We start from the raw sequence: 27,824 nt of genomic DNA on the forward strand, positions 1-27,824 counted from the left end.
TACCAGCAATTCGTCCATGAATGAAATTGTAGGCAAACTCGTGGTGAGCTCCGGGTCACAAATCACATGGTGGTTCATCGGTGCGTAACGGTAGCAGGAGGAAAGATGAGAAACGCGTGTACTGTGGTCGTATCGAAAAAGTCCGGGGTCACCACTATGGGAATCAGGTCGCTTAGCTGTCGTAATAACCTGAACACCACGTGTATGAAACTCGTATTTATTCTAACTGCACAGTTGCACATATACACACACATAAACAAGCCTCGCGAGCGTCACCGGTCGAAGCGTTAACACAACTGCACAAAAGCGTGCCCCAAGACCCGCGTCCTAAGAGCGTGTCAGTGTGCAGAGATACCACTCTGCTCTATTCCGGTGGTCAATGACCGCCACAGGGTTGAATGGATGGGGCTATTATGAAATTATGGATTAACAGAGTGTGGAGGAGGAAGAAAGCTGCTTTATTGAAGACGAACTCTCTTCTTGTGGTAGAAATTTGAAAAATTCTGTGAAAGAAATATGGAGCTTGCTGGTATTCCAGGAGGACTTCCTTCCCGATTGCAACCTCTTGATGACTCGATAAATAAACTGTTTAAAGTGTACATGAGAGAGGAATAGAACAAATGGATGTAGGATGAAACCCAACATGAATTCACACTGAAGGGAGCCTTAAAACGACCTACAATCAAACAAATGTGTCATTGGATAAAACAGTCGTGGTCTAGAGTGAGAGAGGACATTATTGTTAAATCTTTCAAGAAGTACAGTATAAGCAACACTCTTGATGGCAGTGAAGACCATTTGCATGTACGAAGAGGACAACGATGATGAAGAGGAAGAAGAAGAAGAAAATGATGATGATGATGACGACGATGATTTTCAGGGATTTTAAAGGCCAATTCAGCTTTTTAAGCTAAGAATTTTTTTAGCCTGGCTTTGCAATCTAATAACAAAAATGCTAAAAATACTATTTAAAAAAATGCTTAAAAATTAAGGTTCATCTTATAGTCAATAGTGTCTTATAGCCTATAAAAGACAGAATTGACTTCTCTCTGATCACATTTCCCATAGAGGGGCTCAATAATGGTATATTCCAGTCTCTCTGGAAAAAATGCCTTGAGGTAGTGATGCATTTAATATTTCAGATAATCCAGGGCTTCTTATGTGGGAACAAATCTTTAGTGCTCTGTTGGAAAAACCATCAAAACTAGATGAGCTTTTATTTTTGAGAGAATGTATAATTTTCTTAATTTTGGAAGGAGAAATTGGTGATGTTGTATTGTCCACCCCAATAACTGAGTGGTCAGCATGACAATATGCTGTGCAAAGGGTCCCGGATTCGATTCCTGGCCGGGACAGAGATTTTCTTCGCTCAGGGGCTGGGTGTTGTGTTGTCTTGTCTTCATTGTCATCATCATCTCGTCCAACAGGGTGGCAACAGGAAGGGCGTTTGGCAACCCCTTAAATTAACCATGCCAAATTCGACCATAAACATGCCGACCCTGCAAAATGCTGGACAAAAGGCACACAAAAAATTAAAAAAAAAAAAGAAGAAGTTGGTGATGTTATATTGTTTCACAGAACTAAATTGTAATTACAGCAGCAGTGTCTGAAGCAACAATATTAGTGACAAAAACCTGTAGTAGATTGCAGTTTACTTGAATATGGATCTTCTTCAGGCTGTCCCCAAAGCTTCCAAAATAGCTTACACACTCGACAAATGTGACACATTTGCAGCAGAATTACAGCAAACTGCAAGACCTAACAGTTACACGTACAAAACTCATTACAACTCAAGCACACATTGGCTCAGTCTGTTATGACAGCTTGTTTGAGCTCTGTGACAGTTGCTTTTTCAACATAGTGCTTTTATTTTTATGTTGAATTGTTTATCCCTACATTGTTTGTTCCTATAGTTTCTCCTATATTTATGAAGTGATAATTGGATATATTCACTACCTGCACCATTTATAGCCCTTCCATTCAGTCCATTAGTGTTTTTATCCTGGTCTGTAACTGGTTGTCCTATCTCTCATTTCACTACATTGCACATATCCTTAAGTCTGTTATCAGAATTGCTGATTTATAACAGAATGTGCATGTTCCTTTATTTTTTTAATAACTTTTCTTAGTAATCTTGAGTTATTTATTTAGTGTGCAGTGTTGCAGGACCTCTACTTGTTCTTGCCAACAGATACATTTCCATTTTCCTTTCACAAGATACTTTAATCCCTCTAGTGATCAATGTTTTTTTGCATTTAATTGAGACAGCTTCAGACTTTGGCAAAGAAATTTGGCTGTATGCCTCTGTAAGTGATATCACATGAAGGCTAACAGTTGCATGGTGGGAACATCTGGACTGGATTTTGGAATTTAACCTGGTTGGTCCTATTAATATGACTGAGGGCTTTTCTCTGAGTTCATAGAAGAGTCACCTAACTTTTATCAGATGCAGAATCCCATCTTATATTCCAGTAGAATGTTGAATTGGTTATGTAAGTCCCATATTAAATTTAAAATCCAAATTTTGATTTCTGATGAAGCCATTGTTCATAAAAAATGGAACATATCACAGTCAGGTTTGTGTTGACAACTTACAGCAGCAGTATTAAAAAGGAGAACACTCAGTGTTTGGGGGCTATTTGTGGAACATGTGGAATTCATCTTTTGTTTGTTTTTGTGCCTTGTCTCAACTCTTAGCGAGAGGTTACCTTTACTCCTTCCATTACTTGTACTTTACCCAGAACTTTCCAGTATAAGTGAGTAATATAATTTTTTTCTGGTTACCACTGTTGCAAATGTCAGTTTCACATATTTTCAAGCAGTGGAGTTGTTGTGGAAAGCTGCCTTTGTTAAATCTCATACAAATAATTCCAATAGCTTGTTGACTTTCTGTTGAGTTGTAATACCAGGGTTGTATAGGAATATCAGTTTAGATTGAGGTGTAATGTTTTTCTTTATAGTAATTTAATGTCTCTCACTTTTTCCATTCATGTCCTTTTAATATTCACCCTTATGCACTGCAAAAAATCTGTAAATGGTAACATGATGTTTAAAAAGCCTCTTGGATACAGTAGCCTCTCTTGTAGTTTATCCACTATTCCATTGTTGTAGATTACCATATTTGCATTGTTCCAGAAGAACTACATGTTTTAGTAGAAAAATGAACTAATGACAAATTTTTAATAACTCCTAAATATATTTTAGAAAATTGTACTAATACTCTGAGGTTCAGCCACTCAGAAAAATTTTGGAACCAGAAAACCAGGCATTTCTGCTATTATTTAAAATGGTAGTGGCACATTTATGTTTGACATTGTTTATGTTTCATTTTTATTTTAGTTGACAGACAATGAATTTTAAAATAATGACAGAAAGTGTAGTCATAAGCAGAGAGGGATGTTGGAATCAAGGCAATACCAATTTGTTCCTTTCCTGCACGTTTTGCCAGTAAATTGGCTTGTCTTCTCTAAACAAATCTTAGAGACCAGTGTTGTCATGAGGTTCATCTGTAAAAAAGACATGGTTATTTATTTATTTATATCTCATAAATCCAATACTGCGAGGCATTCGCATTGATGTAGGACGGTTCAGAATTATTACAAATAATACAAAAGGAATACATAAAAGTACCTTTTGCAAGAAGATATCTAGTATAAGACAAAATACACATTAATAGGTATAGAAAAAATTACATTAAAAATATGGTAGATCTTAATAGCTAAATGAAAGACACAGTAATGTTAACAGTGATTGTGAGTATTGTAATGCACAATAGCAAATCAAATTAGTAAATGAAAAAATCAATTACAGTTAACTCTACTGAAATATTATTCTACCGAATAGAAGGAATTATATAATAAAAACTGTTTGAGCTGTTATTTAAATTTGGGTAGCTCATGGATAAGTAATTTCAGTGATGGTGGGAGAGCATTGAACACCTTGCAGCTCATGTAATGGACTCCTTTTTGTACAATAGTAAGGTTTTTTGATTCATAATGGAGGTCCATCTTCCTCCTGATATTGTGGGTATGGTATGAATCATTGGTTTTGTACAATTGTCCACTTCATAACAGGGAGTAGATCTATTGACATGCAGTTGTCAGTATCCCTAATTTTCTGAAAAGGTTCCTACAAGAACGTCTAGGCTGGACTCCGCTCATTATCCTAATAACTCTCTTTTGGGCAATGAATATGTTTTTGGATAGTGGTTGATTACCCCAGAAAACTATGCCATACAGCAGGCTGTTCCAGCTCGTCGGCTCCGTTGTGAGCCGCGGAGCGCTCCCTGCTCCAGGGAGCCGCGTCGCTCGCTGTGACCATTCAAGTGGGCCGGCACACCAGCACGTGGCACGGCTGGCTGAGGCAGGCGGCAAGGCAAGCATTTTGATGTGCCAGCTGCGTATTACAAGATCAACAACCTCATACTCTTAGCTGCTAAGACGTGGTGACATGCTACACCAGGAAATACGATGTTCAGGAAATAAATAAGAAATATCAGGCGTCAAAATGTTCGCAGTGTTAATGCGGAGGATGGCCTTCATTGTTGCATTCTGAAGAAATGATCGTTCTTTACTTTTTACTCTTTTCATTGCTGAGAAAAGCTGCTCACAACAATACGTAGACCCAAACATGCACATGATCTGAGCGGCATTGTTGTGAAGCTTGGGAAGTGTTTTTTGTTGTAATGAATGATACCATCGTGACAAATCCAACGTGTTGTAGTACCTCTCTTTCAACAAAGTTGAATTTTGCAAATCAATTATCTCCAATTGAAGTGGCGGTGACAAGTCATCGGGGGAAACTGAAAAAGGAGTAGTTTTAAAGAAGCAAGACGATTGAAGAATGTTAAATGTCCATTACTCATCTGCCTCTCAAGTAAACGTAACTTTTCCATGAATGCTTTGATCTGGTCGTGCATGTCAACGATTAGCCGCCCTTTGCCCTGCAATGACAGATTTAAATTATTCAGAAGCATAGTTATATCAGCTAGGAACGCCAGGTCTGATATCCATTTTATGTCTTTCAGACAACTCATTTCTTCCCCTTTCATTTTGAGAAAAAGGGATATTTCCTCACGAATGACAAAGAAAACATCAAGAACTTTTCCCCGACTCAGTCAACGAACTGTAGTATGGTAAGGTATATCCCCATACTCCGCTTCCATATCTTTCAGGAATCCTTTGAATTGGTGATGATTCATACTGTGACGCTGCCAAAATTTGCACACTTCACGACGTCTTTCATTACGCCACCTAGCTCTACTGTTTCAGCACACAGTGCCTCTTGGTGAATAAAACAATGAAGAGTCAAAATGTCTTTCCTGAATTTGTCCCTGAGTTTATTTTTCAAATGATAACCTTGGTGACGCCCGATCATTTGTAGTGCACCGTCTGTCGCTACAGAATGGAGCAAATTCATATTGTCCACTGATTCACAAACAGCTTCAAAAATGTCAGGTATTGTTGCAGTGTAATCGAGTGGTACCACATCCAAGAGTTCTACAGTTACCTGCAGCTCCATGTTGACACCTCGCACAAACACTGCAAGTTGAGCACAGTCCAATATGTCGGTGCTTTCGTCAAGCGCTAGCGAAAATGCAACAAAGCTCTCCGCCTTTTTCCTGAGCTGTGTCTCTAAATCCGCTGTTATGTCCAGGATTCGACAAGACATTGTTTGCTTCGACAGGCAAACCCCTTCAATTGTCTGCACCTCCATTGGAAACAAACATTCTGCAACTGCTACCGTGCACGATTTTATGAGTGGTCCCACCTAAAATGGCTTGCCACTTGTCACAATGATGTGAACGACCCTGTAGCTTAGTCGAATTGCAGATTCAGTAGTGTTTTCTCCGCTCTCATTCACTTGAAAATTATAAACGCATTACAGAACACGAACTATGTTGCATATTTTGATACCCTCCGTATTACGAAACCGTTTTTGAACTTACGTCTCCTGGTATGTCGTTCTTAAGCCTCGCTACCAGTTCTCTGCGTGCAATGCCTTCTACATGATCGTAGTGCGCTGCGTGAAGACGTGTATTATGTCGTTGTATATTGTACCTCTTCGCAGAATTAAATACTTTATGACATACAAGACATTGCGGACGACCATCCCCCTCAATGAATAGAAATGTATCCTCCAATGGAGGTACAGGACTCCCGCGGCTAGTCATAGCTGTCATTGAACACAGATTATTGTGTCAGTTGCGACTGCATGTGGCCAGGGGGCAGTGAATTCGCTTTCCCCCTCCACGCGGGCTCCGAGCAGCCGCAGTGAACGCTCCGGCTCCCTGGAGCTCGGTTGGAACAGCCTGTCATACAGCAATAATGCAAGGAAATAACTAAAATAAGCAGTTTCTGTGGTGTCTCGGCCACATACAGTGGAAATAATATGAACAGAAAATGTTGCTGAGCTGAGTTTTTTGTGGAGGTGCAAAATATGTTCAGACTATTTTAGACTGTTGTCAATGTGTACACCCAGAAACTTGGTTGACTCAACTTGAAGTAACTCAGTACCACTCAATGTAATACTTAATTGATCCTCAACTATTTTCCTTACTTGGAAATGCGCAAACTGGGTCTTATTAACATTTAGTGATAACCCATTATTTACAAACTAATTACATACTTCACTAAAGACAATACTGGTCGATTCCTCAAGATTGAGGTTGGGAGTTTTGTTGATGAGGATAGAGGGGTCATCAGCAAAAAGAGTAAAGTGAGTTTTAAAGCTAGTATGCAAGGGAAGGTCATTGATAAAGATGAAGAAGAGAAGGGGACCAAGTACAGAGCCCTGAGGAACACCACAGCCAATAGAGCCCCAGCTAGATGACACAGAGTACCCCTCAGAGTTGTTCAACATGACCTTCTGCTTTCTTCCAGGTAGGTAGGATTTAATCCATGAGCCAACTGAACCACTTATACCATAATATTCAGCCTTTGCTAAGAGGATTTCATGATTAACACTATCAAAGACCTTATAAAGGTCACAGAAGATACCAACAGGAGATAATTTATTATTAAAAGACTCTAAGATTTGATGCATGAAGGAAAAAATAGCTTGTTCTGTTGATACGCCCTGTTGAAATTCGAACTGGCTACTGTTTAATACCTTATAATGCATGAGGTGTTCAATAAGTCTTTTCTGAACAAATTTCTCAAGAATTTTAGAAAAAAAGGGAGATAGGTCGATAGTTGGTAACGTTGGCTTTATCGGCTTTTTTAAAGAGAGGTTTGACAATCGCATACTTTTAGTCTCTCAGGAATAATCCCATGCTGGATGGATTCATCGACTGTAGGGCACAGTATTTTGCTTATCGGCTTATAGCACTCCTTCAGTAATCTTGAAGAGATACCATATATGCCAACAGAATTCTTGCTCTTCATCTCTCTAATTATATTCTCAATTTCATGTACTGTGACAGGAGACACTTTAATCTGCTTGGTTTTTTTATTAATAACTTTTTGAAGGGATAAGATGGCTTCATTAACAGAACATGTTTTTCCAGTTTGTACTGCTGATGCCAGAAAGTGGTTGTTAAAAATGTCAGTGATTATTTCAACATTGTCATGAATGGTATCATTTGTTTTAATTTCTGTTGTGTTTTCCTCAGCAGGGATTTTACCTGTTTTCCTTTTTATTATGCCCCAAATGGTTTTAATTTTGTTATTAGAGACATCAATTTCTGATTTTATAGAAATTCTCTTTGCCCATCCTAGAACTTTTTTAAGGATAGAGCACTATAGTTTGTAATGTTTTTCCGTTTCTACACTATAACTGGATTTGAGTGAAGCATACAGATTCCTTTTCCTTCTGCAAGATGTTTTAATGCCCAGAGCTAGCCAATTTTTATTAGAGTAGGTCCCACATTTGGATTTGACAGTCCTTTTAGGAAAGGCCGCTTCGAATAGGCAGATAAATTCATTTAGAAAAACATTGTATTTGTCATTAACATTGTCAAAGAGCTCAATCTGGTCCCAGTCTACTTCTTGTGGGGAATTACAGAAGCTATTGATAGACTGTGTGTTAATTACTCTGAAAGTCTTACTGCAGGAATTGTTCTTACAAAGAGGGCTAACATTATCAATTGAAAGTAGTTGACCATCATGGTCTGAGAGCCCATTCAATATATGTTTTACAGTTATGTTTAGAATTCTACTGCCGTCTAAGAAGATGTCAATTCGACTTGTAGAATTAGCTGTGACTCTAGTGAGAAAATCCACCAGTGCTGTTAAGTTAAAAGAGTTCATTAAATGTGATAAATCATTTCTTCCCAGGTTATCTGTAAGAAAGTCAACATTAAAATCACCTACAATTATAATATCTTTTGTTTTTGCAAAGAGCTGAGTTAACAGAGATTCTAACTGTTTTAGAAAAATACAGATTTTGCCTGCAGGAGCCCTATAAAATGAAAGGACAGAAATTTCAGAGAAATCAGTACAGATTACAACTCCACAAACCTCACAATGTTAAAATGAAAGGACAGTAATTTCAGAGAAATCAGTACAGATTACAACTCCACAAACCTCACAATGTGGTTAAGACAAATAAAACAAACTAAATTATAATTACAGCAGCAGTGTCTGAAGCAACAATATTAGTGACAAAAAATTGTAGCAGACTGCAGTTTACGTGAATATGAATCTTCTTCAGACTGTCCCCACTCAGATATTTCTCTCTCTGATCCAGAATCCTTGAATTCTTTGTCTTGAAGCTTCCAAAATTTCTTACATAGTCAACAAATGTGACACATTTGCAGCAGAATTACAGTAAACTGTAAGACCTGTCCAATCCTCCCCACTCCGCCAAGAGTGTCTTTCCGCCGTCCACCTAACCTTCGTAACCTGTTAGTTCATCCCTATGAAATCCCCAAACCACCTTCCCTACCCTCTGGCTCCTATCCTTGTAACCGCCCCCGATGCAAAACCTGTCCCATGCACCCTCCCACCACCACCTACTCCAGTCCTGTAACCCGGAAGGTGTACACGATCAGAGGCAGAGCCACGTGTGAAAGCACCCACGTGATTTACCAACTGACCTGCCTACACTGTGATGCATTCTATGTGGGAATGACCAGCAACAAACTGTCCATTCGCATGAATGGACACAGGCAGACAGTGTTTGTTGGTAATGAGGATCACCCTGTGGCTAAACATGCCTTGGTGCACAGCCAGCACATCTTGGCACAGTGTTACACCATCCGGGTTATCTGGATACTTCCCACCAACACCAACCTATCCGAACTCCGGAGATGGGAACTTGCCCTTCAGTATATCCTCTCTTCTCGTCATCCGCCAGGCCTCAATCTCCGCTAATTTCAAGTTGCCGCCACTCACACCTCACCTGTCTTTCAACAACTTCTTTGCCTCTACACTTCTGCCTCGACTGACATCTCTGCCCAAACTCTTTGTCTTTAAATATGTCTGCTTGTGTCTGTATGTGTGGATGGATATGTGCGTGTGTGCGAGTGTATACCTGTCCTTTTTCCCCCTAAGGTAAGTCTTTCCGCTCCCGGGATTGGAATGACTCCTTACCCTCTCCCTTAAAACCCACTTCCTTTCGTCTTCCCCTCTCCTTCCCTCTTTCCTGATGAGGCAACAGTTTGTTGCAAAAGCTTGAATTTTGTGTGTATGTTTGTGTTTGTTTGTGTGTCTATCGACCTGCCAGCGCTTTTGTTCGGTAAGTCACCTCATCTTTGTTTTTATATATAATTTTTCCCACGTGGAATGTTTCCCTCTATTATATTGAGACCTAACAAGTACACACACAAAACTCATGAGAACACGAGCACACATTGGCTCAGTCTGTTATGACAGCTGCTTCTGCATTCACTACTCTTTATTTTTAAGTAACACCAGAAATTGACAACAGAAGGCAGCATCTGTCAAGGGACATATAGCAAGATGTCTGTACATTGTTCTCATATGAAATGAGTCAATTTTTGTAACAAAAGGTGGTTAGCATGTCAAGAAAATTGTTGGCCTGAGATATATTCAGACACGGTCTTTTAAACAAGTATTATGGCCCGAGTTATGCCCTGGCTCGGTCACCGAAGTGTTAAATCATCTGTGGAAGAAATTCACATGTTTTATAAAATTTCTGCCATTTCAATTTAAACCATTCTGTGCTCAAACAGTTGAATATACTGCATTTAACACTGTCAGTTGCGCATTATCCTGTTTGTGATTATGTTTGTATGTACTAGAAATGATAATTGTTGGTCTGGAATCATGCTTCAACAGGTTTGTGCAAGCCACGATCCTGATGCTTTCAAGTACAATGTTCAGTACCGCCTTCAACCGCCAAGGACAGAAATTATTCAAGATCTCAAGGAAATAATGACCAACCATCTTATGTTTTTCTACAAAGAGACACGGTGTAAGCCCAGGCGCCTGATATTTTACAGAGATGGTGTGAGTGAAGGACAGTTTGCAATGGTGAGTTGATAATGATTTATCCTAACTTCTAGTTCTTAGTTTAAGACGTTGTCTAGTTAGTAACAATAAGTTGAAGCATTTTGTGCTTGCCATTTGATTAACTACACTGCCAGAAAGGAAATATTAGTACACCTGGAAAGATGATGTCAATTTTGATCCAATGATGGCACATACGACCTGCGAGGGGAGGTGGGGGGGGGGGGGGGGGGAGGGAGGGGTAGTAGATGAGCTGATAATGGTTTCGACATCGTCTGCCAGGTAACATACTGGAATAGCTACCAGAGCACCATCTGTGTCTATTCTTTAATAGGAAATGCTCACAGCCAGCGGGCGCAGTGTGGTGCAGACGTGAAGCAAGCAGGCAAATATGTCACACAGTTGACTGAGTGAGTGTGGAAGGATTCAAATTGTGGTCTTCCAAGTGGTGGGATGGCCCTTTCAGATCATTGCCACACAAGTTGGATATGCTGCATCAGTTGTGCAATGAAGCTGGTGTCAGAGGTCACATGAACATTCTCACACTCGTAGAAGAGGTTCTGGACATCCGTGCAGCACAGATGCCCGCCAGGAATATTGTATTGTGAAGGCGGCAGTGGCAGATTGTGCAGCTATCACAGCATAGATAAGAGGGCATGTGAGCCCAGATGTGCCAACATCCAGCACGTCTTCCATTCACACCACAGCATCGATGTGTACGGTGAACCGGTGTCGTCAGAGGATCACTCGGATGACGGAATGGCACACTGTGGCCTTCGGTGCAGGCCTTACGGTGTGGGCTGCGGTGAGCTACAACTCTCATTCACTGTCGGTTTTTCTGGAGGGGACGCTAACCACTGCTCGGTATTTGCAAAATGTTGTCAGATCCATTTTTTTGCCGTTCTTGCAATAGGAAGGTGATACGTTCTTCCAACAGGATGATGCTCGCCCACACACTGCCCGTGAAACTTGGCGTGCTCTGGAAGATGTGCAGCAACTTCCCTGGCTACCGTGCTCTCCAGACTTGTCTCCAATTGAGTATATGTCAGATGTGATGGGACGACAAGTGACTTGTGCGACTTTTCAGCCGACGACTCTTACAAAATTAAGTGATAAGGTACCCCAGAACAGTATCACCAACTGTACGATTGACTGGATGCCAGAGTCAATGCCTACATTTCTGTACATACTAATGTGGATGTTTCAGCACGGGTTGATACCTGGTACCTAAGAACCGCTTGTGATATTGAGCTATAAATGCATTCATTTCATGTAATCCATATGCACTGTGTTAGCAACAAATCTTGAGTGAATTGAAAACCTCTAAAAGAGTGTACTATATTTTTCCAACAGTGTATAATCCAGTTGTATAAAACAATATGTGACTCATAAAATGTATACCATTTTACTCTTATAATCTGTAGCTTAACATTTTGCACTTTTACATGCAGATTTTATGATTAACTTCAAACTCTAAACACATTTGCATACTAAGTAAGTGTGAAAACATGAGCACTTTTGGCAAAGTTGACTGCTTATCTAGTGCTTTAAAATTATTTGCAGAGTAGCATGTTAAAAATTCAGATCAAACTCAGCTCCTTCAGGTGATGTTTTCTGACCTTGGGAACTTGGTGTTTGAGTGAATATGCAAAACAGTACTGCTTCACGTGGCTTCTGACATTTATTACAAATACCCTTCAAGTCACTGGCAACTGAGCAATACCTAATAATCAAAACAGACACAGAGTGCATCTGAAACAGTGTGAGGCAAAATGAATAATGAGCCCAACATGAGACATAACTGAGGCTGAGCCAAAGTCAGTAATGAGACATGCTGTTACAGTTGTAATATATTCCTTACTTTGTTAAAATTTGTTATTACAATTACTTTTATCATACTTAACAATTTTTAACAGACTTTTGTCTGTGACAAGTTGACTTTATGTGACAAGTTAGTCAGTAATCTCATTTAAATTTGTTAACATCAAATTCTTTTAGAAATTTAATCTCTCCGATAAAAATAATCAATCTTTTGCATGTAATTCACAAACTATTCCATTTTATGAAAGTTCATAATTCTCTTAAGGTTTGATTAATGTCTCCATATATTCAGTAACTGAAGATTAAATATAAATTACTCAGGTTGCATCATTTGCCTTATTTTTAAATGATAAATTGTGGGCTTACGTCAGATAAAACATAACAAAACATAGCAGTTGTCTGTTTAAAATTGTATATTACTGCCAATACCCTGAAATAACAAGTTATAAGATCAAAATCTGTGAGTAAATAGGATTCTTCATTAAAGGCACAGATTGTACAATATATTAATAAACTAGTAAAATGTCAATGTCAGCACAAAATCTTTACATTACCAAATATAGGTCATCCTAGTAGAAAAATTTACATGGTTAGAGTGCAATAAGATGAATGTAATGTGTATGAGAACTACACTAACTCATTTACAATCATACATAGACTGCAGAAAAATTAATCATTTTTCAGGTTCTCAGAGAAGAACTAACACAAATACGAAATGCCTGTCGTGGCTTGGAAGAATCATATGAACCTCAAATTACATTCTTGGTTGTGCAAAAGCGCCACCACACACGTTTCTTCCCAAAGAAACGAGAAGATGAAGATGGCAGAAATAAAAATGTACCTGCAGGAACTATTGTGGATACTAGTATAACACATCCCAGGCACACTGATTTTTATCTTGTCAGCCATGCCAGTATACAGGTTACTTACTTTCATTTACATTTTTCATGTCTCTAATATAACAAGTCACTAAAGTGTGGTATGGAAATGTTCACAGCTAAATTTAATTTATTCAAAAAGAAAATATAAACTTCTTTCTAATGTAGCTTTAACTGATTAGGGTGTAAGCCGGCCAACAAAGTATCGCAAATTGTGGGATGATTCTAATATGGACATTGATGAGTTGGAAGAACTGACATATTACCTGTGCCATCTGTTCTCACGGTGTACACGCAGTGTGTCATATCCTGCTCCGACATACTACGCTCACCTTGCAGCATTCCGAGCTCGCATGTATATTGAAGGGTAAGTCCTTAAAGGTACTTAAATAAGCATAATTTCCCTTTAAAGTGGTCACTTCTAATTATGGAGTGAATTGCTTTAACTTGTTCATATGGTAAGAGAATGCCTGCCTCCTCAATACGATTGTTGTCCATTGAAACAAGCAGAGTAATAAGTAAACAACCACTCACAGTATAAAGGAAGAATTGTGTAGAAGATAGACACATTAAACAAGAAGCTGAACATTATAGCTCATCTTTTAATGAGTACACTAAGTTATTCAGATCAGCAAGGAGAAGAGAAAGAGAAAAGGAAACCATCACAACAACAACAACAACAACTTCTGTGCACTATATAGTGAATGGTTGTCCTTACTTACTCTGTTCTTAAAGTCACAAAGTACTTCTATTGATCAAACTTCTATTTTAGGTTTAAGGGTATGTTCGACTGATGTGAGTATCATTTTAGTGTTCAGTTCCTGAGGAGAAAAAAATTAATTTATGAATTCTGTTTCTTATTGTAAAATGGCAAATGGTAAATGCGAACAAAAACAGTTAAAAATCTAGCAATTTATTCATGAAGGTCCATTTTAAACTTTGAATAGAAAGGAGAACCACATCTATATGCCTTGCATTTAAATGAATACATACTTAAAATAAATAAGTCATGTTAATTTTACTTGAGACGGAGCCAAGTGTGGTTTCCACCTGCCTTATAGTGTATGATCCCTGTCCCTATATGGCAACAGTGATCAGACTGGATAAAATAAACACACAACCGACAAAAAATTTCTTATCGTCTCGTCTCTGATAAATAATTATATGAAATGAAATAACTTGATTCCAGTATATATTTAGATATTAAGAAAAATTAACAGTCAATTCATTTTCATTTCTGGTATTTGTTACATACAGAAGGTTGTGGTAACCATGCCAACCAGTGCATTTTGGATAGCGTTATATTCGTAGGCCCCAAAGACTTCCTTAAGGATTCCAAAAGTTACCATTGATGCCTTTTTGAGCTTTAGGCTAAACTTTATCACATAGCACTGCTGTAAAGTTTTCTCTATCATAAGTTTGATGTGACTATTACGTAGAAGTTCATGGAAAATGCGATAATGGCCCTCCAAGAGCATGAAGGCAACTGAGTTACCTATCACTGGTAAGCTAGTCCATCTGCCCTGTGACACACAGCTCAAAAAGGGACCATTGGTAACTTTTGGAATCCTTAAGGAAGTCTTTGGGGATGACTGCTTTTCCAGGCCACAATTGAACAGATGGCACGAGACGTTTAGAGAAGGTCGGGAGGAATTTTTAAGGCTTCAGAATATTAGGAAAATAACTGGCTAGACAAGTAATGAAAGTTATTTTACATATTTTTCTAATGTGAAGCTGCTAGTATGAGTTTGTGAAGAGAGAAGAGACTTTATCAGCAATGAATTTCAAATAGAATTTTGCCTTTTACATTATGTAAATAACTTTTAAGGTTGACTGTCTGATTTTCAGTAATTAATTGTTTTGTTTTATGTTTTTAGGCAAACTATAAACTTGGACAGATTGCCACATGAGCAAGCTCAGAGGATCATTAAAGACAACATAATTAAAAATTCTCCCATGTTTTTTGTATAGAGAAATAATGTTCCTGACATCACTGTAGAAACAACTAGCAATTTCTCTTAATATAAGTGATGTGAAATTGTTACTAACATCACTGTAAAAAGAATCAGCAATTTCTCTTAATGTAACTTGCTGTCATTAAAAGAGACAGTATGCAACAGTGAAATAATTTTCACTTGTGTGTGTGTGTGTGTGTGTGTGAGAGAGAGAGAGAGAGAGAGAGAGAGTGAGAGTGTAATGCACATAACTGGCTATTAAAATTGAAACACCAGGAAAGATAGCAGACAAAGAAATTTTAGTTACTGTTCACATACAGTATATTGGGGAGAATACATGCTTAATTTGTAGATGATTTGTGGGTGTTCAGGATATGAAATTTAGTAGCGTACAGCTACTGGCCTTAGCACATCAGAAATGTAATGGCCGTTGCCCAAATTACTGACTGTGTGAACCAGAGGTGGTCATGTGTGTTCAGCAGCACCCCGTTACTGTCGAGCCAGGAGCTGGGTCCTCATAATGATGACAAATGCACTCTGGCAACATTTTATTCTCCTCAGAGCCTCCACACATGTCCATAATGATATCAATATGCAGAACCGGGACAGAAAAGATGATGAGGTGCCACCCCTGTGTCCAGTGTTCTTGTTGAGTACATCACTGGCAGTCCATTTCTCTTTGCTACCGCATCAAGGGGAGGCGGAACAATGTTTGGCAAGCTGACAGTCTTTGGTGTTCCAGACATTGTCACACTATATACTTGTCTTGCTGTGAACAAGCAAATGTACTGATTGTAGTTACATGAAGTGGATGTATGATCCTGCACAGCTCAGTGAACAATGTTTACATCGATAGCAACATCTGTTCTCTACAAACCAGTGTGAAGTGCATGGCAGGGGAGTACTACTCATTGGACCAGTTATCTGAGGTTTTTTCCCATTTCATTTGTGTATGGAGAGTGGGAACTGCCTCCTTATGTAATTGATCTAATCTTGTCCTCATAATCCCTATGGGAGCTATATGTAGAGGGTTATTTCCTTGAGTCATCATTTAAAGCCGGTTCCTGAAACTTTATAAGTTGGCTTTTTAGAATAATTTACAACTATCTTCAAGAATCTGACATTTCAGTTTCTTCAGCATCTCTGTGATACTCTCACACATATCAAAGAAACCTTTGGCCATTTGTACTGCCCTTCTCAATGTGTCTGCCCTCTCAGGTGCTAGTCTTGTGGGACCATTGAGATCCTTTGTGGCATTGAGTATGCCCTTCCTGAACTCATCAATTCGATTGCTGTATGACAGTTGTGGGATCCCAACCAATGCAAACAGAAATATTGCAGAACAATAAACTACAATCTCACTGAGCCACAAGCTTGCTGCTGTGAAATTCTGACACACATTGCTGGATGTTATGCTTCTTACACAAGGCGTAATGTAATCTTCTATTAAACAATGAACATTCAAATGAGATTTCTGAATGAGAAAGTGACTGTATGATCTTTTCTTACCTACAGATACGGCCGGTATTACTCCTACCTGTGCTGTAAGGTTGTGCTGAAATGCTGATCATTTGCATATCCAAGAACGTAGTATAACCCCATGTTAATTTGTCATATGTTGCACGCTGTCATTATGATGTTGCAATTTTTATGGCCAGCAGTGTGTAAATTTCAAAATTTTCCTGTTACTGACCTTTTTTTTTTTAATTTTGGATAATATGGCATTTGAAAACTTGTAATGGCTGAGGAAATATGGTAATGTGAATATTGTAAAGATTCTGACACTGAGTCATAAAGTAATAATTGTTTTCAGTACTTAACAAAATATTTATATTTTTTGTCATTTTTGTATCACTAATGGTGTTTTATGCTATGCAAATTGTTGAGAGTTAATTATTTTTCTTTATTCTTGTTGTCTTGTTACACATTGTGCATAATGTTAATATATATGTGCTTTGTATTTTCATGCAGTGTTGTAATAACTACTAAATATCTTTGACATTGTGTCAACAGCTGATCTGAACTGTTATTCTGAAATATCAGGTATGCCAAAATCACTTGTAAATCTTTTTATTAATTACTGATGTTGACATATCTCGTATGTCATCATCAGATCATGTAACATATTTACAGAAATTCATGATCTTTATAAACTTGCAAGTCACATAGAGACGTTGCATTATTTTTACAGTAAATTATGTTCCTTGCTACCTTTTATAGTAAAATGACGCAACATCACTGTGTGACTTGCAAGTTTTTAAAAGATCGTGACCTGTTTTGTGTTACAAGATCTGATGATGTCATCACAGATCTGATGAAGATCAGATGAAACTGGTAATCATTAAAAAGATTTACAAGTGATCTTGGTATACCCTATATTTCATAATAACTACTCTTTGATTTTTTTTTTTTATCAGTCTTGTTAACCATGGTGTATGGAAAAGTGTTTAATTAAAATATTATCTTCTCTGTATTATTCAAATGATTACTTATAATTAGTCAATCATGGACACTTACAATGTTAATCACTGCAAGTGATCTGTCTTTGGAACATATGAATTTTCAGTAGGTTATGGGCTAAGATGCACAGAAGTTAAAAACTGGATAAACAATTATTCATCAGTTTTGAAGTGAAGTGTTATGGGTTACTCTCACCTCTCAATTGATCTGTCACCTGATGCTTCTTGTGTTCAGCTTTTACCTTACTTTGACCTTCACTCACCTTGTATTTTCTTGAGACACTGAACCTTCTACTGAGTTCCACTAATTGTACCATGCAGACTTCTTTGTTGTCTGCAGATGGCCAAGGGCTGTAAGAGAGCTCAGAACTATGCCAACTCTCTACAAAATGATGTGATCACTTGTGAAAGAATTCTTCTGTATTTTGTTACTCAAATAAAACCGTTTCACATTTGGATGGACAGATCTCACATTAACTTGAGCAATGTATACTGAGCAGCCAGAACTTTATGAGCACTGACCTACTATCGATATATACCCATCTAGGTGATAAAAGCATCACCTAATGAGGAGTGACTGCTGGTCAGACACATGAACAGTGCATATAGCATCAATGAGCCTGCTGTTCATGTGTAGAGTGGGCACAGCACGTGGTCAATCTGAGTTTGGCCAAGGACAGATTGTGGTGGTCCGGAGGCTCAGTATGAGCATCTCAGAAATTGCACGACTTGGGTATTCAAAGAGTGCTGTGGTGACTGTCTTCAAAACACGGTGTAACCACGTCCAGACGTCATGGTATTGGGCAGCCACCCCTCACTGCAAATGTTGGACTTCATAGGCTGGACAGGCTACTAAAACAGTACAGGTGGTGAATTATGGCAGAACTAACATCAGGCTTTAATGCTAGGCAGAGTACAAGCATCTGAACACACAGTGTACTGAGCACTCTTAACAATGGGCCTCCGCAGCTGATGATCCATGCATGTGCCAATCTTAACACCATGACATTGGCAACTATGACTGTAATGGGCACATGATCATCAGCACTGGATGTTGGCCCAGTGGCAGAGCATTGTGTGGTCTGATGAATCCTGGTACCTTCTTCATCATGTCAAAGGGAGGGTGTGAATCCAGGGAAACAGCTCCTTGACACCTATACTGTGAGATGGAGACAAGCTGGTGGGAGCTGCGTTACGCTCTAGGGAATATTCATGTTGCATCAGTGGTTCCAGTGGAGCTCGTGCAAGGCACCGTGATGGCCAAGGAGTATCATACACTGGTTGCAGATCACATGCGCCCCTTCATGATGATAATGTTCCTCGTGGCAGTGGCATGTCTCAACAATATAATGTGCCGTGTCACTAGGCTCAGAGTGTGATAGAGTGGTTCACGGAACACGGTCCTGAATTAAAATTCATGTGGTGGCCCCTCCAACTCGCCATATCTGAACCTGATAGAAGACATCTGGGATGTGGTTGAATGTGGCATCAGAGATACGGCCCCTCTCTCTGTAATTTGTGGGAATTAGGTGACTTGTGTGTGCGGATGTGGTGCCAACTCGCTCCAGTGACCTACCGAGGTCTCATTGCTTGCATGCAATGACACGTCGCCGCTGTTATCTGTGTGAAAGTTGGACATACCAGCTATTAGATAGGGGATCATAATGTTCTGGCTGATCAGTGTATATGGAGTGAATCTTACGACATCACTTCATGGAGACCATCGGCTCAAGTTACATATCAGACTTAAAATATTTTCAGTTGTTTTCTTGGCTGCTTCTGTCTCGAGGGCCCCTACCATCACGGCACAGTGCGTCCACAGGTTGCGGGTAGGGGATACGGCCTTCAGATATGAAGGGTAGCTGCGAATACAAAAAATAAGCAGTTCCGGACAGCCGGTGGGGAGCAGGCGATGGCGTGATGAACCGTCCGTGTTTCTTCTTCTCCTACTATCAAATCTATTCATCAAGAATCAGCAACATTAATGGGCACGGGTCCCTTTGAAGTAAAATATTCCGGAGGTAAACTAGGTTCCCATTTGGATCTCCGGGCAGAACCTACTTCGAAGGGATTCAGGTCGAAAGGAACTTTCAGGTTGGGAACATGGAACGTTAAAAGTTTGAACAGGCCAGGAACATTCCAGACATTATTAGACAAAGTAGATAGATACGATGTAGACATTACAGCTATTCAAGAAGCTCGGTGGCAGGGGGAGGGTAGCATAAAGAGGGGTAACGATACGTTTTTCTGTGGAGGTGCGGAAGCTCACAGTTTCGGAACAGGTTTCGCAGTACAGGGAAAAGTGCTTCACGCAGTCAGAGATATAAGGTTCATTAGTGACCGATTATCAGTTATGGTGTTGTCCGGCAGGTGGAATAGACTAGTAGTAATTAATGTACACGCACCAACTGAGGACACTGAAGAGGTTGTTAAAGACGGCTTTTATGAAGAACTAGATCAACTGTGGGATGAGTTCTCCTCATATGATACAAAATTAACCATAGGTGATTTTAATGCGAAGATAGGGAAGGAGGAAGCATTCCGGCCTACAATTGGGAAAGAAAGTTTGCATAACATTTCGAATGATAATGGCACAAGGGTGGTTAATTTTGCTGTTTCAAAAGACATGATTGTTCAGAGCACATATTTCAAAAGGAAGGACATTCATAAAGCAATTTGGGTCTCTCCGGATGGACACACCCGAAACCAAATTGATCATGTTCTTGTAGATCGGAGATGGCACACTAGTATAGAAAATGTTAGGACTTTCAGGGGAGCAGACTGCGATTCTGATCGTTTTCTTGTAGCTGCCAAAGTTCACCAATGGCTATCTACAGCAACATCAAGGTGTCAAAATGCAGAACTTGTTAAGTTCGACACTGACAAGCTAAATGATGAAAACTTTAGAAGAAGGTACATGATAGAAATTTCAAATAGGTTTGATGCTCTGAGGACACACGAAGATCAAGATGAGGATGTAAATAAACAGTGGATCACTGTGAGGAATAATATCAAACAGGCAGCGAAGGTCACAATAGGTACAATTAAGAAGAACAGGAGGAAACCGTAGTTTGATGAGGAATGCAAGAAATTAGTAGAGGAAAGAAGAAAAGTGCGATTAGATTGGGATAGAATGGGAGACAGAAAACGAGAGTAGTTCTTGAACTTGAGAAGGGAAGTTGGTCGTAGGCTACGGGCAAAGAAGTGGGATTATTTGAGCAATCAAATTACAAAAATGGAAACAAACAGTAAAACAAACAAAAAATTAGGGAACTTTACCTAGACATAAATGGGTATAGGAAGGGCTTCAAGGCTAGGGCAAATGCACTTTGAGGGGATGCTGGGGGAATACTGACAGACCCCAGTGCTATATTAAGTAAATGGAGGGCGTGTTTTGAGCATCTATTAAATGTACGCTAGGAAGCAGGAAATGAGCAGGCGTACCAAATACATTCAGCAGAACCCCAGATACCTGAGCCAACATTAAAGGAAGTAAGAGATGCAAACAACAAATTGGAAAACCATAAAGCACCAGGATCAGATTGCATAACTGCAGAATTAGTTAAAATGGGGGACAGAAATTGGTGGAAGTAGTTCACAAAGTGATAACTAAAGTATGGAACTCAGAGATGATACCTGAAGAGTGGCAGGAGTCGATTTTTAAGAAAGGTGACAAAATGGATTGTAGTAATTGTAGAGGGGTATCGCTATTACCAGTATGTTCCAAAATTTTCTCGAATATTCCTCTAAGCAGGCTTACACCATATGCAGATGACATTGTGGGGGATTACCAATCCGGCTTTCGGAGGAACATATCAACTATAGACCAAATATTCACCCTGCGGCAAATTTTGGAAAAGAAATGGGAATACAATAAACCAGTTCATAATCTTTTCATAGATTTTACAAAAGCATATGATTCAGTATTGCAGTCAAAATTGTACAGAATTCTTTAGGAACTTGGAATACCAAAGACGTATGTTAGACTTATAGAAGTGAGTTTGAAAAACACAAAAGGTAGAGTACGCGTGGGGAAAGTTGAGTCAGAAGAATTTGTAATAAAGAATGGTCTTAAGCAGGGAGATGCCCTGTCTCCGCTACTTTTTAATTTAGTCCTAGAATATATTGTACAAATGGCAGCAGATAATTCAGAGGGTGTGGAGTTAAATGGAAATATTAAGATATTAGGGTATGCAGGTGATCTAAACATCATTAGCGATTGGAAAGAATCTGTAACAGCAAATGCGAATGTGTTAATCAAGGCTAGTGAAGGTGTAGGTCTAAGGATAAGTGAAGACAAAACTAAATACCTGGTTACTACTAGAATGCCAACACCAGTAGATCAGGAAACGTTAAGAGTTGGAGACATGCAGTTTGAAAAAGTGAACACATTTAAGTATCTAGGCATGGACATCACTTCGAGAAATGAGATTGAATCCGAACTGAAGAAGAGATTATGTTCGGGAAATGCGTGCTACTTCTCACTGAATAGATTACTTTCATCATGGATATTGTCTAGGAATATAAAGATTAGAATATACAAAACTATTATTCTACCATTTATGCTGTATGGGTGTGAGACTTGGTCTCTCACTGTGCAAAATGAAAAGCCGTTTCGAGTATTTGAAAACAAAATTTTGAGGAAAATTTTTCGAGCAAAAAGGGATGACATTAGCGGAGAGTGGCGAAAACTGCATAACGAAGAGGTTCACGAACTCTATTCAAGCCCTGACATAGTCAGTATTATTAAATCACATAGGCTGCGATGGGCGGGTCACATAGCTCGAATGGGCGAGGGCAGGGCAGCGCACAGAGTACTGGTAGGGCACCTAGAAGGAAAACGTCCTGTGGGGAGACCATGGCGTAGATGGGAGGACAATGTGAAGGCTGATTTGAGGAGCCTAGGTATTGAAGGTGAATGGAAGGAAACAGCCCAAGACAGGGACAGAGGGCGAAAATACGTTGCTGCGGTAATGGGCTCTCGAGTCCGATATGACCAGTGAGTAAGTAAGTTTCTTGAGTGCTTAAATTGTAAACAGTTCCCATTTCTCTCTGCCATCCAAAACCCCACCAACCCATGATGCCAAAGCATAAGTGACCCCTTCACGCCAGTTGAAGACAATCGCTGTCACACTCTGCTGACATCCTGTGTCTATGGTTTGTTTGTTTCTGCACATATCAACATAAAGTGTGCACAGTTGCATGTTCGCTACCAGCTAACTATCTAAAATACATTTTCTAGGGTAACAGAGGAACATGATATTCCAGAGAATCTCATGTTACACTACAGTATTAATAAAGGAGCATGCAAATAGGTCTTTGAACATTGCCAATCAGCTTGAAGTACCATCAGTTATCAGTGATGAATCAAAGTTAGTGTCAATATATGAAAGTCAGAGAACTATCTTTGAAAAAAAAAAAAAAAAAATGCATCACAAAACGGTTGAGGCAATTATTCATTTGACAACTGCAGTCAAAAGAGTCTGTAATGGAATTACTTGATGCCTAGCAGCAGAAGAACTCAACTCAGCTATATGGTACACAATCCAAATACCAAGGTGTGTCACTCCAAAGTTAATTAACATTTTAGTCTAAGCAATCAACAGTAGTAAAGCATAGGAAATTGATATTTTGTGGGAAAACTCACCTTCTGTTCTCTGAATTATGGCCTATCACAGTTGTTGCAGTTAACTCAAATAAACATTTAAATTGAAAATTCTCACACTGAAGAGAAAATAAAAACATGTAGCATCACAAAATGTCTAAAATAATTTGGTACAGAAGACAAAATAAAATAAATTTTCTATTCACAATCACTGTTGGTCAGGTTTGTTCAGTACATTGTCATGTGGCTATTTATGTAGCATCAGTACAACTGAGAATTAGTCAGGGTCTGCATAGTCTGGCAGGTTTAAATTTACGAAACACCTCTTTTTATGCTGGATGCAATCACTTTATTCAGGAATCTTATAAAGTCTTACAGATAAATGAAAATTACTTTTATTAGAATTTTTACATATTTTTTTGACAGTAAATAAGTTTCAGTTACCACTTAACTTCCAAACTCATTTCTTAAAAGAAATGTGTATCTCAAATACTAAACCTTTGTAAAATTGGAAATATCTCATCAAAATTAGGGCACAAGCATTTTTGGTTCATATCCTTCTCTGTACATTTCGTGGCAGCTCTCAAGACACCTACAATTCTTGTCACATGACTGTCTGCACTCAACTGCTTTCCATTTCACCTGTCCCTTTGTTTTCACAAGGGCCGCACATTTGAGCACTTTTGGAAATATTCAGCTGAATTGGTTACTTTCCACACAGTCTGCAAGACACCATCTCCAGGCAAATTTCATATGCAGATATAGTCAGTCAAACCAAGAAACATCCTACACTACATACAAAAATTCAAAAACTGGCAGATTCTAAGCTACATACAAAGTATAGAGGAATGACAATTTGACAAGAAGAAAACTGCGTTGATCTCTATATGAAGAATGTTGGATTGACAGCTTGCCAGACACGTGAAACAGAAACGATTACAATTACATGTAAACAGAATATTCCGTTGGTTCTTGGTAGAACAACATGATGATAACTGGTGCTTTGCATTTATTGATTACAATTACGTTAGAACAAATAAACCCTCGGTCACAAATATTAAGTCAAAATTGACCAGGTTTCGACGCTACTATGAGCGTTGTCTTCAGAATTAGACTAACTGTTCTAAAACATATTAAGTATATAATACATTAATAAAATTAAAGTTTGTACTGACTGGAAAAAGATGCAGTACTTACAAGTCACATATTAAAAAAGATCTAAGCCGGAAAGGCGACGTCATGAATAGTTGTAAGAAAGATGGCGAGCCGCTAAGGGCTGCTCGTAGTACGAGCACCTCGTACTTTAGTGAACAAGGGTTGCAACAAGACTGAGGAGCCCACCAGCGTTGCCAACCCCAGAAGATAAAATTATGGCATTTTGTATTTAAAATTATCGTTTTTTATCTAAAATTATCGTATATTGATAATCTTAAAAAAACAAAAACAATAATGCTGATAATATGACGTATACAATATTTTTGTTTTCAATTGCGAATGGCAAAGTCTTCTCATGTTTTAAAATTTTTATCCGTAAAACCTCCTAATTACAAACCAAAACTTCTCTAATCGCAATGCTAAGTACTAAAGATACGTTCAGAACCAGATAAACTCGGAAGTGTCCAAAGCGTCACAGATTTTATGCAAGGAAAATTCGCTAACCCCAATCGAAAAGTAGCACTGTGTACTTAATATAATTAAAAATAATAATATAATTAAACTCACCCTAATAAGCATCGTTGTCGAACTCCACATCGGCGAAATCGGACTCACTATCTCGATGAGATTCCTTCTTCTTAGCATAAATGTTCGACGTGTTCATTGATGCAATCATTGCACTGGTTGGTTCGAACTGTACACAATTCTTCACACGCTGGGAAGTGAGCATTACTGCGCTGACTGTACCCGAATGTAACTTATTTCTCAATGGTGTCTTCACTAGATTCATTTTTGAAAAGACCCGCTCACAATCAGCACTAGAATGTGGTAAAACTAATATATCTAGCACAAAGATTCCTATTTGGAGGAACTCTTGGTTACCATGAAGGTCCCTAGTGTTCTTTATGAACACCCAAAATTCGTCCACCTCTTTAGGCCGTAGATTTTCGAGAAATTCTGCATGTGGCAACGTGGCATGTGGCAATGCTGATCATCAATCATTTGCATAAGCCTTTTATCTTTTGGAGAAATCCTCTGAACCGACTTTATAAATGGAACAAGTGTTGACGGCCTTGCATCACTTTTTGACAATGCTATTTCTGGTGTTAACCAATTCAACATTTTTAGAACAGAATTGTTGAAATCATACTGCTTTTTTATCTCACAACAAGATACTATAAGTAACTGTTGCACTCTGTAGTAGAAATCAGTCACTTTAGATTTTTGTGAGATGTTTTCAGATTGGCTCATGAAATCCATCACACCTACACCTAAATACATTTGTGTATAAGGCACAAGTTGGGCTGGGTTTGCTGGATCTATGTCTGTCAAATCAGTTTTATTGATATAATCAGGAGACATATAGCAAAGAAGGATTTCTTTGTACGTTTTGCACATTCTATCAAGCAAAGAGCAAATTACTAATTTCTCGCTTTGAAAATATTGATTCAGAGACACAAATTTCGGTAGAATCCACTCGAGAAATATAAAAAATACACGTACAAAGTTGTCCCTGAATGACTTTGCTAACTGTTCAGCTGCATACAGTCTTTCTTCTTCCCATTTGCAAGTGAAAAATAATGACGATGCATTCCATTGTTCTAGAATACGTGAAACAACAGTTAACAAAGATAACCATCTTGTTTGAGACGGATGCAGTATCTTGTGAGGTTCGACATTACAAAACTGTTGGAATTCCACAAACTGGGCTATTCATTTTGAACTATGCTTAAAGAATGAATATGTATCCCTTGCTGTGTCTTCACATAGTCTTGGTAATTGTTTGCAAGCCTCACTTGCACATAGGTGCAGTGAATGACATATACATTTCTGTATAAAAATACCAGGAAAATCTCTAATTATTTGACTAGCAGCAGAATTATCTTTCCCCATCGTTGTGTTGCACCCATCCGAAGCAAATCCTACTAAATTTTCAGGAGGAATGCTATGTACTGACAAGGCTTTACGTACGAGGTCGTACAAATGATTAGCAGTGGCTCCTTCATGAGCAGCCTCGTCAAACAGCTGTAACAACTGCCACAATTTAGTATGTATTTTGGAGCTATCTTCATCAAAATACCGCACACAAACACACAAATTTTTCGTAGCGGAAATGTCGGTAGATTCATCAATTATGAAACTGAACTTTTGTCTCTGCAAAACTTCATTCAGTTCATCCAAATGACATTTACCTATGACATTCTTTATCACACCTGTGGCTTTTGTTCTACCCAACTGCAAGTTCTCAACTATTTTAGAATCGGGAAAGGCACTTTTAATTACATCTGTTAAGTGATTGGCTGTATTAATAGAGATGTTTTGTTCTGCCAAAAATCCACATAGCAATATTTCAGCCCTCTTGCCCTGCTTATCAAATGTATCAGACGATTTTGATTGTGATGAAAAGTCAAGTTTCTTTTGTAGAGCCCCGACACATTTTACGACACTTAAGTGTTTTTTCCCTTTAGCTTGATTTTTCACTACAGTCAACTCAGCACTGAATTCACATATACAAACTTTACACCGAGCTTTATATGCATCGTCACTAACAGGTTGTAGCCAATCCTTGGAAGATAAATCAGTCAACCATTCCTTTCTGAACTTTTGTTTCAAACATTTTAATTTCAACTCACCACGTAGCCTCAATTTCTTCTGTGGGGTCCGCAGAGAATCTACATCACTGTTGTCACTTTCCATTAATTATATTTGAATACACTACTACAGTATTTATTTAAAGAACACCACACTTTAATTTCCCTTAAGAACAAAAAATTAATATTCTTTTAAGAGCACAAAGACAACTAACTACCTGTGCATTCAAGTCCCAATTGCACCAGCAACTGATGACGATGGCCTAGCCCTAATAGCCCATATTGTTGTGAAACAATATTTGTTAGGCAGTAAGGGTATTCCCCGGAAGCGAATATACAGTGTTATGAGTCGTTGGACTGTTGCGGGGAGTGGACGAGAGAAAAAGAGGAAATTGCTTATATTGAATGGAGTATGGACTTAAATATATGAAAACAGATTATTAACGTATGAAACTACTACAAGAATCAATTTATTTTCATTTTAAATCTTCACAAAAATTATTGTAGATTCCACAATTATCAGCAATGTACTGTCGTATATCGTGTTCACGTTGTAATTATCGTGTATTGCGATAATTTATCGTATGGTTGGCAAAGCTGGTGCCCACTTTAGAAAGTGTGGGCAAGTAAATAATGGTTTTGCTACGAGTGCCATCTAGTAGCCGCAGAAACAACTAGGCTACTGTACATTCAAAATTAGACACATGAAATTGTGATGCAGCTGATTCAGGCATAACGTAAGCACTAATAATAATAGGATGAAGTTACAGATTTATCTACTTTAAACAGAGATACATTTTGTAACGTAAAAAAACGTTAGTTATGACATACAATAAAACAGCAAAGATGTAACAGGAAAACAACATTTTGGTAAATTGCATGAGGAAATCTGAATCAAAGATCAAGCAATGGCTTTATACAGTCAAAAAAGTTTTTATTTCGCAGCGG

General features: G+C 38.6%; 1 protein-coding gene across 1 annotated transcript in view; it reads left to right on the forward strand.

Annotated features, from left to right (window-relative positions):
- LOC124544676 (protein argonaute-2-like) overlaps positions 1-17,539 on the forward strand; it is a 314,130-nt gene extending 296,591 nt beyond the window's left edge. Inside the window, exons 17-20 of the mRNA XM_047123299.1 lie at positions 10,242-10,436; positions 12,918-13,154; positions 13,294-13,478; positions 14,989-17,539. Coding sequence (XP_046979255.1) covers positions 10,242-10,436; positions 12,918-13,154; positions 13,294-13,478; positions 14,989-15,082 — 711 coding nt within the window. The 3' untranslated portion in view covers positions 15,083-17,539. The remainder of the gene's footprint in view (positions 1-10,241; positions 10,437-12,917; positions 13,155-13,293; positions 13,479-14,988) is intronic.
- Positions 17,540-27,824: the final 10,285 nt, after the last annotated feature.

Source organism: Schistocerca americana, chromosome 8, assembly GCF_021461395.2.
Source record: "Schistocerca americana isolate TAMUIC-IGC-003095 chromosome 8, iqSchAmer2.1, whole genome shotgun sequence".
Taxonomy (NCBI): domain Eukaryota; kingdom Metazoa; phylum Arthropoda; class Insecta; order Orthoptera; family Acrididae; genus Schistocerca; species Schistocerca americana.